General features: G+C 44.1%; 1 protein-coding gene across 1 annotated transcript in view; it reads left to right on the forward strand.

Moving 5' to 3' along the window:
* Positions 1-21124, forward strand: part of LOC121877200 (epithelial discoidin domain-containing receptor 1-like) — a 140397-nt gene that overhangs the window by 109391 nt on the left and 9882 nt on the right. Inside the window, exons 12-15 of the mRNA XM_042382813.1 lie at positions 3094-3234; positions 3825-3971; positions 4738-4940; positions 5334-5426. Of these exons, the coding sequence (XP_042238747.1) occupies positions 3094-3234; positions 3825-3971; positions 4738-4940; positions 5334-5426 (584 nt within the window). The remainder of the gene's footprint in view (positions 1-3093; positions 3235-3824; positions 3972-4737; positions 4941-5333; positions 5427-21124) is intronic.

The following is a 21124-nucleotide window of genomic DNA, read 5'->3' on the forward strand; positions in this document are numbered from 1 at the left end:
CTTTCCCAGGAGTGACAAACAAGCTTCCAACTCACACCAAACAACACAAACAAACACAGCGAAAGACAAACACACATACAGCCAACACAAACATACAAGGAAATGAATAGATAATTATGTGATTGTATACATATATGGAGTTTGTATTATGTATCTCCCCACCATAACACTGTATCTCCCCACCATAACACTGTATCTCCCCACCATAACACTGTATCTCCCCACCATAACACTGTATCTCCTCCTTATAACACTGTATCTCCTCACCACTTAACACTGTATCTCCCCCACCATAACACTGTATCTCCTCACCATAACACTGTATCTCCCCACCACACTAGCTCCCCACTATAACACTATCTCCCCAGAATAACACTGTATCTCCCCACAATAACACTGTATCTCCCCACAATAACACTGTATCTCCCCACAATAACACTAGCTCCCTACTATAACACTATCTCCCCAGAATAACATCTATATCTCCCCACCATAAGACTATCTCCCCACCATAACACTGTATCTCCCCACCATAACACTGTATCTCCCCACCATAACACTGTATCTCCCCACCATAACACTGTATCTCCCCAGGCAGTGTCTCTCCCCACATGGCAACTGGGTGTCGGGGAGAATATTAAGTTCTTCGGGGTGGAATGATAGACAGACGTCAGGCAAGGTGGGGAGAATAACCCTCCATTTATCTCCCAACACACGAACTCAACTATTTTTGTCTCAGCGCTTATATAATACTACCGGAGCTGAGACAGTTGATGCCTTATATTCCCAGCTGCTACGTGTGTGTTATGACTGTCACAGCCTTGTCACAGCTCGCAACCCTGTCAAGCGTCTCGGTTATGACTGTCACAGCCTTGTCACAGCTCACAATCCTGCCAAGCGTCTCTGTTATGACTATCACAGCCTTGTCACAGCTCACAACCCTGTCAAGCGTTTCTGTTATGACTGTCACAGCCTTGTCACAGCTCACAACCCTGTCAAGCGTCTCTGTTATGACTGTCACAACCTTGTCAGCTTGTGGTGTAGTCATGGTAACAGGGAAAGGTTATAGGTTGACCTCGTTTGACCTTACCTGACCTTCGACCTGATCTGACCTAGGATACAGAAAACAGTAAATTACATAAAAGGTCCATTAAACTATCTTGACCTATTCTAAATGGGTGGTTGTTTGACCTTTGACCCCATAAAAGTCTTCAAAAGGTCATAATATTCGATTACTTTGGGGAGTTCCGTGACCTCTGACCTCGTAAGCCTACAAAAGGTCAAAATCCATAAAAAATATTAAAGTGTGTGTGTGTGTGTGTGTGTGTGTGTGTGTGTGTGTGTGTGTGTGTGTGTGTGTGTGGACTACGTTAGAAAGTATGTCCAGGTAATTTGAACTAAAATTGGCAGTGTTGAAGAAAAGCGAATAATTGATGTTTGTTTGCAGAGAGGAAAGATAGATGAGAGGAAGAAGAAGAAGGAGGAGGAGAAGGAGGAAGAAGAATAAGAGGAGGAGGAGGTAAAGTAGAAGAAGAGGAAGACGGGGAGAATGATGAAGAAATGTGAAAGAGAGAGAGAGAGAGAGTGTGGGTAAGGGTTGAGTCTGAAGGTACATTTCTCACTAGTGACAAAGTCATTCTCGTCCTCGAAGGGAAGACATTACCTCGAGGAGTAACTCAAATGGAAAAATGTTACTGTGTTGCATTGTGTCGTCAGTCACCCGCGGCCCTCCCCATTGGTTCATCTCTGCGGATATTTGAATTTTATTGGTGGATATTCTAACGTACTTGGATGCTATTGGTTGATATTTTAGGGTACTTAGAGGGTATTGGTTTGTCTGGGTGGATACTTGGTTACTATTGGTTGATATTTTAGGATGCTTGGGGCTATTGGTTCATCTAGGTGGATACTTGGTTGCTATTGGTTGATATTTTAGGGTACATAAAGGCTATTGGTTCATTTACGTGGATGTTTAATTTCTATTGGCTGATTTAATCTGATGCTTAAATTCTATTGGCTAACTTATTCAGATATTTAAAGTTTATTGGCTGATTGTTCAATTACTTAATTACTATTGGTCGATTTAATTGTAAACTAAAATCCCATTGGTTGACATCACAATCTACATAAATACAGATACAGAGAAGTAAAATACAGTGGCTGTATTATGTATAACGAGTGAATTAAATACAGCTCATTCATTCCCTTCAGTTACAAGTGATTCTGTATTTCAGCGAATTCAGAAAGTTTTGTATTTTCCGGTTAATTGTCTATATTACTGTATTGATTATTTATGTGTATATATTTGTATTTTTTAGTTACAGTGAATTCAGTGTATTTTGTATTTTATGTAATTAACATTTCAGGTGATGGTTTCTCATTGGATCTTCCTTAACTGTATTTAATTTTGTATTATAGTGAATTGAATACATTTTCCATTTATGTATTTTTCTATGACAGTGATTTATTTCCCACTGTATTCCTCTCTGGTAACTGTATTCTATTATATATTCTTCATTACAGAAAATCCAGTAATCATCATACGTTGAATTTCACTCCTGTACCTCTGCTGTACCTGTAATTAAAAAAAACTATTAATATTAAGTATAATTTTTCTCAGGTGATCGTTTTACAGGTATAATTAATTTTGTATTTTTATGCTTTAGGAAAGGTTTAAGTCATCCTGTTTACTTGCATAATATACACATTAATACAACAATACACCTGTTGTATACTTCTGTAACAGGTGTATCTATCTATCTATCTATCTATCTATCTATCTATCTATCTATCTATCTATCTAATCTATCTATCTATCTATTTATCTATTTATCTATCTAACTTAATAAGACAAAAAAAAAAAACAACAGCAGCTGTTGGATCCATCACACCTTTTTTCTTACCGTCTTAATTAACTTACCTGTTGAACACCTGTGACCACCTCAAGACAACCTCCCTCTCTCTCTCTCTCTCTCTCTCCTTCATTCTCTCCTTCATTCTCCCACACTCTCCCACACTCCTACACTCCCCCATTCTCACACACCCAAACTCCCCCTTACTCCCTCCCTCACGCTCTCCCTCACTCTCCCACAGGGCGTGAGTGTGGTGGGGCCGTGTGGGTTGGCGCAGTATAGGATGGAAGGCATGAGCACCCTGAAGCCAAGGAGCCCCCGGGAGATACATCGTCAGGTCCTACACTTCGCCGACAAGCTGGGAGAGGGCGACTTTGGCACGGTCAGTCAGTCTTATGGTTCAGTCTTATGGTTCAATCTTATGGTTCAGTCTTATGGTTCAGTCTTATGGTTCAGTCTTATGGTTCAATCTTATGGTTCAGTCTTATGGTTCAGTCTTATGGTTCAGTCTTATGGTTCAGTCTTATGGTTCAGTCTTATACTTCAGTCTTATGGCTCAGTCTTATGGTTCAGTCTTATGGCTCAGTCTAATTAAGTAACATTTCCTAAAAGTTTCAGCAGAATGAGTTAAGTTTTGGTGGATAAATAAACAGATGTGTCGTATAGGTGTTAATGATGAGTTAATTAGCACCACACAATACACCTGTTATACCTGAGTAACGAGCATACAGGTGTATCATCAAGTCTCTAGCACAGGTGTAGTAAGATAATTAGCGTCTCAAAGGTGTAGTGAGTGTTATTACTGTACAGGTGTTAATGATGATGTTAATTAATACCACCCAATACACCTGCCACATCTGAGGAACTAGCATACAGGTGTGTCATCAAGTCTCTAGCACAGGTGTAGTGAGGGGGTTTATTATTGTACAGGTGTTGAGTGTACTAACCCCTGACTAATTACTCCTCCTACAGGTACACTTGGGGGAGGCGCCGGGCGGGGGTGAGTCTGGGGACGCCACGGGGACGCTCAAAGCTGGGGTGGTGGTTAATGGCGTCGGTATTAATGGCGTCACCAGGCAGGTAGTCCTCGCCTCCCTCAAGCAGGATGCATCACCTGAGGTACCTCATTATTAACCTGCAGCTGCCACACCTTTACCTCCGCCTACCTGTGCTGTTGTTGTTGTTGTTGTTGTGTGTGTGTGTGTGAGGAGGAAGAAGAAAGTGGTAAAGGGGAGGAAGAACACGCGATAATGAGAAGAGTGGACAGTGGTGAGGGGAGAGAGAGAGAGAGAGAGAGAGAGAGAGAGAGAGAGTTTGTTTGTATTTATCATTTTTAATATAATGGCGATGTTCACATAGATGGTGTAAACAGAATGGTGATGTGTACATAGAATGGTGATGTGGCTATAGATGGTGTACATAGAATGATTATGTGGAGGTAAATGGTGTACACAGAATGGTGATGTGTACATAAAATGGTGATGTGGCTATAGATGGTGTACACAGAATAAGGAAGATAGTGCACATGTGTCATTTCTGTATTAATTGTAATGTTTTTGTATCAGATCACCTTAAGATTAACCACCCTAACCTAACCTAACCCTAACCTACCCTCCCTGCCCTTTACCCTCCCTCCCCTCTTCCCGCCCTCCCCTACCCTCCCCTACCCCTCCCCTCCCCCTTACCCTCCCCTTCCCCCTAACCCTCCCTCCCCCTTACCCTCCCTCCCTCCTCCCCTACCCCTAACCAACCCCTCCCCTACCCCTCCTTACCCTACCCCTCCTCACCTCACCCCACCTCACCTCCACCTCACCTCACCTCACCCCACCTCCACCTCACCTCACCTCACCTCTCACCTCACCTCACCTCTTCCCTCGGCCACCAGGTTCGTGAGGATGCTTGGCGCCAGGCTCAACTCCTGGCTACCTTGAGTGACCCCAACTTAGCGAGTCTGGTTGGGGTGGTGAGCCGAGACGACCCTCTCATGTTGGTGCTGGAATACCATCCTCTGGGGGACCTCAACCAGTACCTACGAAGACACGTACCTGATACCACCACACCCAGGCTCAACCATATGCGTCCCATCAGGTGTGTGTGTGTGTGTGTGTGTGATTCAGCCCAGTTTGCTTAGAATCAACCAAATTTATCTGAAGACTCTCCCCAGTATCTCTGGCCTCTCCCCAGTATCTCACAATATCTCACCATTATCTCACAATATCTCCCCAGTATCTCACAATATCTCCCCAGTATCTCACAATATCTCCCCAGTATCTCACAATATCTCCCCAGTATCTCACAATATATCCCCAGTATCTCACAATATCTCCCCAGTATCTCACAATATCTCCCCAGTATCTCACAATATCTCCCCAGTATCTCACAATATCTCCCCAGTATCTCACAATATCTCCCCAGTATCTCACAATATCTCCCCATTATCTCCCCATTATCTCACCGTATCTCACCTTGTCTCTCCCTCAGCTACGGTTCCATCATCTACATGGCGACTCAGGTAGCCTCTGGGATGAAATACCTGGAGGCTCACAACATCACTCACCGAGACCTAGCCACCAGGTAAGTTATGACGTCACTCCCTTACCTGTATCTCTAAATCATGACGTCACTCCCTTACCTGTATCTCTAAGTCATGACGTCATCCTCTTACCTGTCTCTAAGTTATGACGTCACTCCCTTATCTGTCTTTCTAAATCATGACGTCACTCCTTTACCTGTTTCTCTAAGTTATGACGTCACTCCCTTACCTGTATCTCTAAGTCATGACGTCATCCTCTTACCTGTCTCTAAGTTATGACGTCACTCCCTTATCTGTCTTTCTAAATCATGACGTCACTCCTTTACCTGTCTCTCTAAGTTATGACGTCACTCCCATACCTGTCTCTAAGTCAAGACGTCACCCTCTTACCTGCCTCTAAGTCATGACATCACTCCCTTACCTGTCTTTCTAAATCATGACGTCACTCCCTTACCTGTATCTCTAAGTCATGACGTCATCCTCTTACCTGTCTCTAAGTTATGACGTCACTCCCTTATCTGTCTTTCTAAATCATGACGTCACTCCTTTACCTGTTTCTCTAAGTTATGACGTCACTCCCTTACCTGTATCTCTAAGTCATGACGTCATCCTCTTACCTGTCTCTAAGTTATGACGTCACTCCCTTATCTGTCTTTCTAAATCATGACGTCACTCCTTTACCTGTCTCTCTAAGTTATGACGTCACTCCCATACCTGTCTCTAAGTCAAGACGTCACCCTCTTACCTGCCTCTAAGTCATGACATCACTCCCTTACCTGTCTTTCTAAATCATGACGTCACCCTCTTACCTGTCTCTCTAAGTTATGACGTCACTCCCTTACCTGTCTCTCTCTAAATCGTGACGTCACTCCCTTACCTGTTTCTTTGTTTACCTTTCGTCATGGCCCACCACCACCACCACCCTGTAGACACAAAAATTAATACAGTGTGGAACTAAACAATAAATACTGTATATCCATAAACAAACATGTATAATAAACTATGTATAAAGAATATTATACATACATTGCTTTACCTGTATGTTGTATGGGAGAATTAATTAAGGTGATTGGTGAGGGAATGCAGCTTAATGGAACTTGTGAAGGTGACAGTAGTAATGAATGCAGTGTGTGTTGTTGAAGGTAATGCAGTGGTTAATTTGGAGTGTAGGTGTATGAACCGAGTGAAAGAAGTAGGTCCTTATGTAGTGGTTAGAGTGAAAGAAGTAGATTTAAGTGAAAGAAGTAGGTCCTTATGTAGTGGTTAGAGTGAAAGAAGTAGATTTAAGTGAAAGAAGTAGGTCCTTATGTAGTGGTTAGAGTGAAAGAAGTAGATTTAAGTGAAAGAAGTAGGTCCTTATGTAGTGGTTAGAGTGAAAGAAGTTTAAGTGAAAGAAGTAGGTCCTTATGTAGTGGTTAGAGTGAAAGAAGTAGATTTAAGTGAAAGAAGTAGGTCCTTATGTAGTGGTTAGAGTGAAAGAAGTAGATTTAAGTGAAAGAAGTAGGTCCTTATGTAGTGGTTAGAGTGAAAGAAGTAGATTTAAGTGAAAGAAGTAGGTCCTTATGTAGTGGTTAGAGTGAAAGAAGTAGATTTAAGTGAAAGAAGTAGGTCCTTATGTAGTGGTTAGAGTGAAAGAAGTAGATTTAAGTGAAAGAAGTAGGTCCTTATGTAGTGGTTAGAGTGAAAGAAGTAGATTTAAGTGAAAGAAGTAGATCCATATATAACATAATGAAAGAAATAGGTCCAAATATGATAAAAAAAATGAAAGAAAGAAAGAAAGAAGTAGACCCAAATATAATAATTAAAATGAAAGAAACAAAATAAATCCAGATATATATAGCGTGAGAGAAGAAATGAAAGATCCAAGAGATGAAAGAAATGAATGCCCTCAAATGAAAGAAGTTTAGCAAGAAGAATCTTATACGAAAGACTTAGAAATAATACTTATAACATATTAACCTTAATGAGATATAAAGTTTTCCTCCTAAGTCGTCCAGAGTATAGCAACGGTTATGAGTTATTAGGAGTCATGAAAATGTGAGTTATGAGCAGTGAGTTATGAGTTGTGAGTTATGAGCAGTGAGTTATGAGTTGTGAGTTATGAGCAGTGAGTTATGAGTTGTGAGTTATGGGTGATTTTAAGTCATGAGTTGTGAGTTATGAGGGTGATTATAAGTTGTGAGTTGTGAATTATGAGTGATTATGAGTTGTGAGTTTTGAGTGATTATGAGTAACGAGTTGTGAGTTATGAGTGATTATGAGTAATGAGAATGTGAGTTATAAGTTGTGAGTAATGAGTTATGAGTGATTATGAGTTATGAGTTTTGAGTTATGAGTGATTATGAGTAATGAGAATGTGAGTTATGAGTGATTATGAGTAATGAGTTGTGAGTTATGAGTGATTATGAGTAATGAGTTATGAGTGATTATGAGTTATGAGGGTGGTTATGAGTCTGATGCCCCTTTTCCTGGACACTCTTTGACGTCTTTGTCTCCTGATGTCCCCCTTTTCCTGGCTGTTTGATGTCATGAAGTTGTGTAAATGTGGTCTGATTGTCACTGTTCTCTGTGTCCTTTGATCTGATCTGCCCCTCTCTCTCTCTCTCTCTCTCTCTCTCTCTCTCTCTCTCTCTCTCTCTCTCTCTCTCTCTTGTTGTTGTCTTTCCATCTCTGCCTTTCCCTTTTTTCTGTTTGTTTTCTCGCCTTCACACACACACACACACACACACACACACACACACACACACACACACACACACACACACATGGACGAGGCTGGTGGCTTACTCCGGCAAATGCACTGGGCGGGGCGTAACGCTGTCGGCTGTCGGGTGAGTGTCGGGCAGTTGTGTGTGTGTGTGTGTGTGTGTGTGAGAGAGAGAGAGAGAGAGAGAGTCTTGTACCTGCCTCCACAACCTGTTTCGTTATTTCATGTAAAAACAGGAATAATGAGAACAAGAATAACAATAATAATAACAATAATAACAACAGCAACAACAACAATAACAACAACCCATTAACTACCACAATCACAATCCACAACAAATTAAAAAAAAGAAAAACATTAACTATTTGTGGTGGTAGTTGTGATGATGGTGGTAGTGGTGGTAGTGGTGGTAGTAGTGGTAGAGGAGAAGATCCTTTGAAGCAGGTCAGCCTCTGGTAAGGACTACATTATAATACAGTGTTGGATCCTCTTAAACTTACACCTCCCATGAGTATAAACTTGACTCAATCCTACAAGTTACTCCTCTAAAGGGTATTCAATCCTCTTGGGTGTGAGAGGTTATGGAATTTATTGTTTTAAGGGCGATTTTGATTGTGTTCATTTTTGTTTGGTTAGGTTAGGTTTTCCTGCTGACTGGTGATGTGTGAATGTAACTGGTGATGTGTGGAAGTAACTGGTGATGGGAGAACGTATTTAACTGGTGATGTGAGAACGTATCTAACTGGCTCCCTTAACACGAAGATTGTGACCGTAACTTCTATGCGTCTGCTTGTGTGTGTGTGTGTGTGTGTGTGTGTGCGTGTGTTTGTGTGTGTGTATGTGTGTGTGTTCCCATCACGTATGCATAAGAGTTAAAGCAGGAGAGGGATGGAATAGTGTGGGGCGGAAGCTGGTGGATGGAAGAGGTGGCGCAGTGTAAAAGTGGACTCAATCTTCGTGGATGGAATGGACTAGTGGAAGAGAGGAGTGAACCTTTGTAGATGGAAGGAGATGGATGGAAAGTTCTCGTTGGAATTTTATGGATGGAAAGGAAGTTTTATGGAAGAGGCGGGTAAATGGAAAAGGGTTGAGTGGAAGGGAATTAAAGGGAAAGGGATTATATGGAAGGGGATTAAATGGAAGGGGGGTTAAATGGAAAAGAGGTTAAATGGAAAGAAATTTGGATTAGAGACTCTGTAATGGAAAAGACAATAAGTATATGTAAATAAGTAAAAATCTAAGTGTAGGTGTAAGAGTGTGGTGGGCGGGGTGGGTGGGTAGTGATACAGAGTGTGGTGGGCAGGGTGGGTTGGTAGTGGTGGTGATACAGAGTGTGGTGGGCGGGTGGGTCAGTGGTACAAGTGGTGGCGGGGTGGGTGGGCAGTGGTACAGAGTGTGGTGGGCGGGGTGGGTGGGTAGTGATACAGAGTGTGGTGGGCAGGGTGGGTTGGTAGTGGGTGGTACAGGGTGTGTAGTGGGCGTGGGTATCGAACCGTGGCAGTATTAGACCCCCCAAGAGCGAGCATCAATCAAACTTGAGCAAGAGTTTGGGATGAAGTCTCGAGGCTGACTTAATCTTCCTTCACGCTGCCTGATTATGTAAGTTGGTGGTGAGGCTCTTGGTGTTGTTGTCATTATTTGTGACGGCGGGGAGGTGCGGGAGGAGGAGAGGTAGGGAGGTGCGGGAGGAGGAGAGGTAGGGAGGTGCGGGAGGAGATGGGGTTGGGAGTTGGGAGGAGGACAACGAAGAAGAAGAGAGGGAGTTAGGAGGCTAAAGAATCAGGAGGAGGAGGAGGAAGAGGAAGGAAAGAGACGGAGGAAGAAGAGGGAAGAGTTAGGAAAATTAAGAGGATAGCGAGTATGTATATATGTATGTATGTATGTATGTATGTATGTATGTGTGTATGTATTAAGCTAAAATGGCGTCTAAACTGAGCCGAGACTCTACTTAACACACCTCTCATCCACACCTTTAATGACTATCTCTCAAAAGTCTCCAGGTGTCTCGTGACGGAGGTGTGAGAGACGTGAGAGACGGAACCATTTTTCTTTCACTCTCCTACAAGGTGATGGAGAGGTCTGGGTGGGTGGGTGGGTGTGGTGGGTGGGTGAGTGGGTGGGGGGAGTGGAGGTGTGAGAGTTGGGTGAGTGGGTGTGGGAAGATGGATGGGTTAGGGTGTGTATAGGGGTGTATGTGTGGTAGTGGTGGATGTCTGGGTGGATGGGTAGATGTGTGTGGTGGGTGAATGGGGTAGTAGTGAGGGTATCTGAGTGGATGGTTGGTGGCCGGGTGTGGGTGGGTGGGTGGGTGGGTGGGCAGGTGGGCGGGAGGACGTCATTTAACCCTCCCGCCCACACCGTGTAAACCCCGGGAAAGAGCTGTGGTAGGACGGGGAAATTGGTGAGGACGGTGAAGACAGATGACGCGAGAGTCCTGCTGGTTTATGGTGAGGGCTTCCTGGGGCTTCCTTAGTCGCTCCCTCGGTCGCTTCCTTAGTCGCCTTTAGTCAAGCTTCCCTTAGTCGTTTCAGTCGCCTCAGTCGCTTCCTCAGTCGCCCCTCAGTCGCTTCCTTAGTCGCTTCCTCAGTCGCTCCTCAGTCGCCTCTTTAGTCGCTTCAGTCGCTTCCTCAGTCGCTTCCTCAGCTCTCACGCTTCCTTAGTCGCTTCCTCAGTCGCTTCCCCAGTCGCCTTCCGCTCCCTCAGTCGCTTCCTCAGTCGCTTCCTTAGTCGCTTCCTCAGTCGCTTCCTCAGTCGCTTCCTTAGTCGCTTCCTCAGTCGCTTCCTTAGTCGCTTCCTCAGTCGCTTCCTTAGTCGCTCCCTCGGTCGCTTCCTGGGGCTTCCTTAGTCGCTTCCTCAGTCGCTTCCTTAGTCGCTCCCTCAGTCGCTTCCTCAGTCGCTTCCTCAGTCGCTCCCTTAGTCGCTTCCTTAGTCGCTTCCTCAGTCGCTTTCTTAGTCGCTTCCTCAGTCGCTCCCTTAGTCGCTCCCTCAGTCGCTTCCCCAGTCGCTTCCTCAGTCGCTGTTGGTCAAAATGGCGGCTGTGTTTCGTTAAGACTCTACCCTGACTTATAATGAGTAGGTGTGTAATTTTTGTGTTTAAGGTGTAGAAGCTGTCGCCAACACAACAACCACACCCTGAATTAACGAGCTCAGTGATCCAGTGTCAAGGAATAGTCCGAGAAGACCGGACAACTCGCCAACTGCACTGGCTAACCATTACCCCGGAACACTATTTACAAATCGATCAACATCCAGGTTCCCAATTACTGCTGGGTAGAGAAGAGGCAAATGGTGTAAAGGCGTAAAGAAACACGCACACACACGCACACACACGCACACACACACACACACACACGTCTTGACCACCATGAGGTAAGGACGTGCCCTTAACGCTTTTGTAACAGCTTGGGTCAGGGAGGGGAAGAGGTAAGGAGGGGCGAGGTTAGGAGAGGACAGGTAAGGAGGGGAGAGGTAAGGAGAGGGAGGGGAGGGAGGGGGGACTTCACCTCCATTGAAAACAAGATTGGATTTTCCTAAACCTGGCAGATGAGGCCCAGAGTCTTGCTGTGTCGGGGCAGTAACCTGGACACGCCCTCTCAGATTTTCCCTGTCGCTGTGAGAGACATTTCCCTACACTTCTTGGAAAGTTTATTTGCATCTTTTGGAAAGTTTTGCCTCATCCCCTGAAATTTCCCTGCACCTCTTGACAATATCTTTATTCCTTTTCGAAAAAAAAAAATCCCTATAAATTTTTTAATGCAATATATATTTATGCCTCCTGAAAATTTCCCCTCACCTCTTGGAATATTTCCCCATTCATCTTTAATATTTCCCCACACCTCTTGGAGAATTGTCCATATATTAAAACAAAACAAAAAATCCCCACGCATCTTGTAAACATCCCCAGGCATATTGAAGAAACTCCCCCACACCACAGGTAAATTCCTCCCCACACGTTTCTTGAAGCAGTATTGGCAGGGAGCTTCCCCGCTGATGGGGAGGAAAACCTTGCAATCCCCCGGTTATGGAAACGAGTCTAGGAATGTCTGGCTGGCTGGCTGGCTCTCTGGCTGGCTGGGTGACTGACTAGCTAGCTGGTTGGTTGACTAGGTGACTGACTGGCTGTCTGACTGGGTGACTGGCTATCTGGCTGGCTGGTGGAGATGCACTAGATGTCTCCTGGGCGGTACATTCTCCTGTGTTAAAATCTCACCATTACTGGCTACCTGAAGGCGCAGCAAACTGTTCCTCTTATACAGCGCCACAATGATGGTGTTTAAAGGCTCTTACATTACTCAAGGGGTCAAGTCATCGTACTCAAGGGGTCAAATCATCGTACTCAAGGGGTCAAATCATCGTACTCAAGGGGTTAATGCCAGACCAAATCATTTAGAGTTGTTTCGATGTATTAGCTGAGGTCAAACCAGTTAAGTGCCCTCCTTCCTCCTCACCCCATCCACCCCTCACCTCCTCAGTCCCTCTCACTGGCTCACTCACCCCTACCCTCTGCCTCCTCCAGTTCCTCACCCCCTCCTCTCCACCCCTCACTCCTCCTTGCCTCCACCCCCCCACCCCATCACCCCCTCCTCCTCAGTCCCCTCACCCTCCTCCACCCCCTACCCTCTCTGCCTCCTCCTCCTCACCCCCTCACCCCTCACCCCTCCTCACCTCTCCCACCCCACCCCCCCCCTCCTCTCCTCACCCCCAAAAGTGGAAGTCCCTCATAAAAGACCCAAGTATGTTTCTCCGAGTCTTGGCTATGCACGGCCCAGAGGTTTTAAGATAAGGAGGTGAAATTTAGGTGTGATTATGCAGGTAGCCTCACGCGACCGTCTACAGGTGGCTCAGTACACAACCAGATATTTTAACAGACAGAGATTGCATTTAGTTCTGTTTCTTTATTGTATATATATATAATTAATTAATTTGGGCCAGGTAATCTCTCTTCTGATTACAAGAGGCAGCTGTATCCATTGTGGTTAACTGTACTGTGGAAAAAATATATATATAAATTCAAGCAACATCGGATACACCAGTTAGTATATAAATTAGCAAATGTGTATAGTATGCATCTCTCTCTTATCGTTGGCATATAAACATGACCATAATGGATCATACACATTATACAACACACTATACTGCAATATACACCCACATATACACACCATACACACAATACAACACACTATACTGCAATATACACCCACATATACACACCATACACACAATACAACACACTATACTGCAATATACACCCACATATACACACCATACACACAATACAACACACTATACTGCAATATACACCCACATATACACACCATACACACAATACAACACACTATACTGCAATATACACCCACATATAGACACCATACACACCATATAACACACTATACTGCAATATAACCCCACATATACACACCATACACAATACAACACACTATACTGCAATATACACCCACATATAGACACCATACACACAATACAACACACTATACTGCAATATACACCCACATATACACACCATACACAATACAACACACTATACTGCAATATACACCCACATATACACCATACACACAATACAACACACTATACTGCAATATACACCCACATATACACACCATACACACCATACAACACACTATACTGCAATATACACCACATATACACACCATACACACAATACAACACACTATACTGCAATATACACCCACATATACACACCATACACACAATACAACACACTAACACTGCAATATACACACATATACACACCATACACACAATACAACACACTATACTGCAATATACACCCACATATACACACCATACACACAATACAACACACTATACTGCAATATACACCCACATATACACACCATACACACAATATAACACACTATACTGCAATATACACCCACATAGACACTACACACACCATACAACACACTATACTGCTCAAATTTTCCCTCCATAATAATAGCGAGCAACAGGAAACAAGGAGGGAGGAAAGCTCGGCGATGGTGTCTTAGCGTTACATGAGACAGGTGACAGTGTGTTTTCCTCTACTCGTGTCTATGCAGATTAGCCTTTTTATATATTCATCTATAACAAAGTTTAGATAGCGGGTCTGCCCAGGTTTAAATATTCATATTGGTAACCCCTGGTCGTGTGTTCTTGGGGGAAGGGAAGGAGGGGGCGGGGGGAAGGAGGGGGAGGGGAGATAAAGTCGTTTCTGAAGAGCTGGAGATATTTTTTTGGGGGGAGGGAGGATGGGAAAGGGAGGGAGGGAGGAAGGTGGAAGGATGGGAGAGGAGGAAGAGAGGGGAGGAAGGAGAGGGTTAAATATTAGTTCAGGTAATCGATGAAATTTTTTGAGGGAATATTATTGATCTTTTCACTTTCCTCTGTGTCCTTACGTCCGTCTGTTCACCCATCCGTGCGTCAGGCCTCAATCTCTCTCTCTCTCTCTCTCTCTCTCTCTCTCTATATATATATATATATATATATATATATATATATATATATATATATATATATATATATATATATATATATATATACATACTGTATATATATAAGCACAGGAGACGTATTAGACCATTGTCACCTTTGTAATTTCCGGGTCGTGTTGTTATTGTTTGTCCAGCTCTTCCTGCTAAACAAGGTGACTGACTGAATGTAAACTAGCGGAGTGGAAGGTCAGTGTGGAGCGTTGTGTATGGTAAGCGAGTTGGTGCCTTCTCCCCTCTCTCTCTCTCTCTCTCTCTCTCTCTCTCTCTCTCTCTCTCTCTCTCGCCATCCGTCTTTGCCTCCTCCCATCCTCCCTCCTCCCTCCCTCTACCTTCCCCCCTCCTCTCCACCTTGTCCTCCCTTCCTCTCACCTTCTCCCCCCTCCCTCTCTCCTTGCCCTCCCTCCCCACCCTTCAACCTTCCTCCTCCCAGCTCCCCACTTACCTTTTCTCTGCCTCCCAGCCCCCACTCCCTCCTCCTCCCTCTCTCCCCCCTCCCTCCCTCCCTCCCTCCCTCCCCTCCCTCCCTCTCTCCCCTCTCTCCTCCCTCCCCCTCCTCCCTCCCCCCTCTCCTCCCCCTCTCTCCCTCCCCTCTCCCCTCCCCCCCTCCTCCCTCCCCCCCCCCCCTCTCTCCCTCCTCCCTCTCCCCTCCTCTCCCTCCCTCCCTCTCCCCTCCCTCTCTCCCCCTCCCCTCCTCCCTCCCTCTCTCCCTCCACATTTCCATATATATTCCACACACTACAACTGACAGGGAAAATCCTTCTCTTGGTATAAAAAATCCCTCAAGAACAAGAAATCTCAGTGGGATTTTCTTTTATAATCTCCCCGCGCTCTTGTGGTGGTCTTGGAGGGCAATATACCACTAAAGGGCAATATGTCCAGTAAAAGGGCAGTGAAGGGCAATATGTCAATAGAGGGCATTGTGTCAAGTAAGTAGAGCAATATGTCTACTAGAGGGCAATATGTCCAGTAAGAGGGGAAATATGTCTAGTAAAAGGGGCAATGTATCCAGTAATAGGGTCAAAATGTCCAGTACGAGGGGCAGTAAGGGCAATATGTCCAGTAAGAGGGGCAGTAAGAGGCAATATGTCCAGTAAGAGGGCAGTAGGGGCATATGTCCAGTAAGAGGGCAGTAAGGGCAATATGTCCAGTAAGGGGCAGTAAGGGCAATATGTCCAGTGAGGGGCAGTAAGTGGCAATATGTCAGTAGAGGGGCAGTAAGTGGCAATATGTCCAGTAAGAGGGCAGTGGGGCAATATGTCCAGTAAGAGGGGCAGTAAGGGCAATATGTCCAGTAGAGGGGCAGTAAGGGGCAATATGTCCAGTAAGAGGGCAGTAAGGGCAATATGTCCAGTAGAGGGGCAGTAAGTGTATGTCCAGTAGGGTCGTCAAAGTAGAGACCTCCATAACTTTTGTTGACATTAAGGATGAGATTGTGATGGGAGGAGGAGGGAGGAGGGAGGAGGAAGAGGAGTAGAAGGGAGGAATAAGAGGAAGAGGAGGAAGAGGAAGAAGAAGAGATTACGAGTATAAAGAAAACAAAGCTGGAGAGCAATAATCACAGAAGAAAAATATTAAGGAGTCTCTTAAATCCCTATATATGATGAGAGGGAGAGGAGTGGGGGGGGAGGGAGAGGGAGAGGTGAAGAGGATGATGGTGATGAGGGAAGAGGAGAGAAGGAGGAGGAGGAGATGAAAAAGAAGAAGGAAGTGGGTGAGGGGATGGGGGAAGGGTGTGTTGACTGACCTGATGCAATGAGACAGGTGTGTAAGGAGAGGGAGAGGAGGTAGGAGAAGAGATGGGTGAGAGAGGGGAGAGAGGAAGAGGAGGTAAGAGGGGATGGGTGAGAGGGGAGAGAGGAAAAAGGGAAAGGAGATATATTAAACAATTTAGGAAATTCCTGTGTATCCCAAGTTAGGCAGATAAGTAGAGAGAGTACCATGGTCTCACAGGATCTAACTTGGGATAACATGTAGCCAGTGAATTATTTAAAAGTACCGATAGTGTTAAGCTTCTCAGTACCTACACCACACACACACAGGGTACTCCTCTCTCGGTACCTGGTCATGTCGGTACTGGGTGTTGGCTCTTTGATGACATGAGGTGTAAGACATGATATAGTTCACTTCAGTTATGTTATGGAAGTACTCGAAGGATGGACGGATGGCTGACGGATGGACTGACGGATGGACTGACGGATGGACTGACGGATGGACGGATTGAACCACTAATACTGTCTATTCTTTTTTCTCTATACCTCTCCTTCTATTTTGTTTCTCTTCCTGTCTTCGTTTCTTCCTCCTCCTCCCCCTCCCCCCCTCCCCTCACCCCCCCACTCTCATCCCCCACTCCCCTCACCCCCCCCCCTCCTCAACTCCAACATAATCCTACACAATAAACATACCCTCAAAGGCCCAAACTCCTCTAATATAGCCCACCGCATCTCTCTCTCTCTCTCTCTCTCTCTCTCTCTCTCCCCTCTCTCTCTCTGTCAGTGAACGTATGGAGAGAGAGAAAGAGAGAAGAAGAAGAAATCTGATGAGCTACATTACAGGAGTTTGGGCCTTTGATAGTACAGGTATAAGGCAGGTATAGGTGCAAGGCAGGTACAATTATAAAGGCAGGTACAGATATAGGCTGGTACAGGTATAAGGCAGGTACGAGTATAAGGCAGGTACGAGTATAAGGCATTATATACCTCACCTGCTGACAGACCTACAACATTCCTACCTGATCAATATAACCTCACCTGGACAGCATCTACACCTGTTATATATTCGGTCAAAGGTCAGACGTCATAAGTTAAAGAAGGTCAGCGCGGGTCAAGAGTCAGAGGTGCTGGTGAAGGTCAGCGCGGGTTAAGGTCAGAGGTGTGGTTAAGGGTCAGCCAGGTCAAAAGGTTAGTCATAGGTCAAGAGGAGGTCAACTCGGGTTAAAAGATCAGAGGTCATATGTCAAGAGGAGGTGTACCCGGAGGTCAAGAGGAGGTAACCCAGATCAGATCAGAGGTCATAGGTCAAGAAGAGGTCAACCCGGCTACCCTTCCTGACCGATGGTGTGAGTGAGGCCTTCTACTGCAGGAGAAACTCGTAGGAGGCGAAGTAGGGATAAAAAAAAGGTGACTTAAAACACCGCAACACAACTGGAAACTTAGTAGTGGGTCGCGGTGCAGGTCCCAGTGTACAGCGGCTCTGGTCAGGGCTGATGAAGGCTCGTAAGGTGAAGTTGTACGAATATTTGTAACTGATTACTGATACATATAAAAAAATATTATATTGTATCTCTGTATATACAACAGATTCATTCATTAAACACATTTTGATGATTTATTCTGGCAATGTTCATAATCCTTTCGGTATGATTAGCTATTCCCTTGAGTACGATGATGTTACTGTTGGGTTGAATATTTCCTCATTTTATTTACTCGTTGGGTTGAATTATTTCCTCAAGTACCTTTATGTTGTACTCGTTGGGTTGAAGATTATTTCCCCTCGAGTACCTTTATGTTGTACTCGTTGGGTTGAAGTTATCGTACTCAAGAGGTTAAAGAACAGTTAGGAACTAAGTTAAGTGAACGTATGTTGTGGAAGTGAAGACACAGTGTAAATTGAATGTTAGGTATTGGAGAGAGAGAGGAGGGTAAGGAAGGAGGAGGAAGAGGGGTAGGGAGAGGGGGGAGGTAGGGGTGAAGGAAGGAGGAGGAGGAGAGGGAAGGGGGTAGGGAGAGAGAGGGGGAGGTAGGGATGAAGGAAGGAAGGAGGAGGAGAGGGAAGGGGGGTAGGGAGAGAGAAGGGGGGATGGAGGAAGGAAGGGAAGGAAATAAGTAGGAAGGAAGGAAGGAAAGAAGGAGGTAGGAAGGAAGGAGGGGTATCTTGCTAACCTCTTGATAGGTGTTCTACTGAGAAAGAGAGAGAGAGAGAGAGAGAAGCATAGCTTCCTGAGGCATCATTTACATATCACGGATAACTTCAGAAGCCTTCAATTTCTGCCAGAAACCCCCAGAACTCCCTGACTTAGAAACTGGTCTCTCTCTCTCTCTCTCTCTCTCTCTCTCTCTACCTAAAGTTTCCTCAATGCTGGTCTAATTTTAAAGGCTTCCATCTCAAGCATTTCTGCATCAGTAGCTCTTGCCTGGAGGCTTCCATCTCAAGGCTTTACCTGAGATTGGGGAACTAATTAGAGGCTTTTACCTGGAGGCTTCCACTTGAAGGGTTCCACCTAAATTCCTTCATTTAGGAGCTTCCATCTGAGAACTCCTCCTCACCGTCCTCCTCCTTCCTTCTTCTTCTTCTTCTTCTTCCTATCTCCCCTCCTCTCCTGAGTCCTTGACATAGATCACCTCCTTCCCACTCTCCCTCGACCCTCCCATCTCTCATCTTCTCTCCTTTCTCTTTGTTTCCTCTCTTCTCTTTCCAATACTTTACATTCACGTCTCTCCTTCTCCTCACCCCTGCTCTTACCATCAATCTTCGTCTTTCTTCTTCCTCCTCTCCACCACATTCTCTACTCTGTCTCTTACCTCCTCTGCATCACTCTCCATCTCTTCTTTCCTTTCTCTCCCACATTTTCTCCTTTCTTCCCCTTTCCCTCTCTTTATCTCCCCACTCCGTCATTCTTCACCTCTCCCTCCGGTTACTTTCCATCTCTTCCTCCCACTCTCCACGCTCCTCCCTCTCCTCACTCTCTCTCTCCATCTCCCCTCCTCTCCTTTTCCTCCCTCCTCTCATCTCCTCCTCTCACTCCCTCTCCAGTATGGACCGCTGGCCATCCGCGTCAAAATGAGACTTGTGGTCGGTGTTTGACAAGTGCTGGCGGGCCGTGTTAAATCCTCTGATATTACTCTCAGTGGGTTCCGATTACGCCACCAGGAGGATCACCGAGGCGGATGAAGGCGATCGAACACCAGAGCGACGGACTAAGACAGGATTTTGTCTCCCAAAGTCGTAATGAGTTGAGGCGTTATTATGTCGTCTATAGATGGAGCATTTCTTCTCCTGATTTATCGAGAATTGGATGATTTTTCGTCTGTTTTTGGAATTTATTGACATTAAAGATTAGAATTTCCGAATATGGCCAAAGACTTGAAAGAGAAAATAAGACGATTGAATGCTATATAGACGGACTAAGACTGGATTTTGTTTCCTAAAGTCCTAATGAACCATTTTATCCTTTAAAGATGCTGAGTTTCTCGTTAGGAATTTTTTTTCGTATATTTTCGGAATTATGTGCCAGCAGAACGGACAGACAAGAGCATTTTTTGGCTAGTTTATTATTTGTGTTTCATTCATCACGAGGTTTTGTTTATATTTTATGGTATATTAATAAACACCGCATCGCAGGATTTTTTTTTTTAGAATCGTATGACGAGCAGTTTGTGTACTTATAGATATTTCGTATTTTGGCGGGAATTTCACCTTTTTTTTTTAGAATTTATTGTTATTTTAGGAATACTTCATCACAAACATGAAAATGGACTTGTTTGGATTTTTTCTTTATTATTAGAAATTTATTTTATAGTTTACGATAAACAGCAGGGCAAAATGAAAGAACTCAACGAGAGATGGTGAAGACGATCGAACACTACAGCGGCGGACTAAGACAGGATTTTGTCTCCCAAAGTCGTGATGAGTCGAGGTATTATTACGTCGTCTATAGATATTAGTTTCTTGTTCTTATTTGATTGTGTCGTGGGAGAATTTTCACCTGGTTTTGGTATATATTCACATTTTTACGATAAAATTTAAGAAAATATAAGATTCAGAAAGACTTACGAGAGACAATAAGAGGCTGGAACACTAGACTAAGACAGGATTTGTTTTCTTAAATTCGAGTCGTGGTTTATTATAGTCGTCTATATTTCTCTCGCATTTTCGATGTATTTTTCAGTGAATAATTTTGATATTTAATAATAAACTATGAAAAATAATTAACACTTTCTATATATTTCCTGTTTCTCTTTTTCATCTGTTTTTAATAATTTGGTTTATAATTTACGATAGAATTTGCAATAATCTCAGAAAACACGAGATGATGGAACACAGAGCGGCGGACTAAGACGATAGGATTTTGTCTCCCGAAGTTATGATGAGTCGAGGCGTTATTATGTCGTCTACTCCTGTATAGTTTCGGGTTTAGGATTTATCTTGTCATTGAAATTTCTCGATATTATTTGATTCCTCTTGATATATTATTTTTTTTCTGGGAATTTTAGTATTTTATTTATTTTTTTAATATTTTTGGAAGAATATTGAAAAAAAAATCGACTCAGATGAGAAGACGATTGAATACCACACAATCGGAGTGAGATAGAGTTTAATCCTCATTACTCGTGTGTCATGGCGGGGTTATCATATCGTCTATAGACCTTCAGTTTCTTATACAAATATATAATTGTGAGATACCGAAAGATAATGATGATTTTATTACTCAGAATTTTATATTTTACGAGAATAATTAAAATAAATGTCACTTAAAAACGTTGTGATAAAATGTAAAGAGGAAAAATAAACCATCCAA

Source organism: Homarus americanus, unplaced genomic scaffold (genome assembly GCF_018991925.1).
Source record: "Homarus americanus isolate GMGI-L3 unplaced genomic scaffold, GMGI_Hamer_2.0 scaffold40370, whole genome shotgun sequence".
In the NCBI taxonomy this organism is placed as follows: Eukaryota; Metazoa; Arthropoda; class Malacostraca; order Decapoda; family Nephropidae; genus Homarus; species Homarus americanus.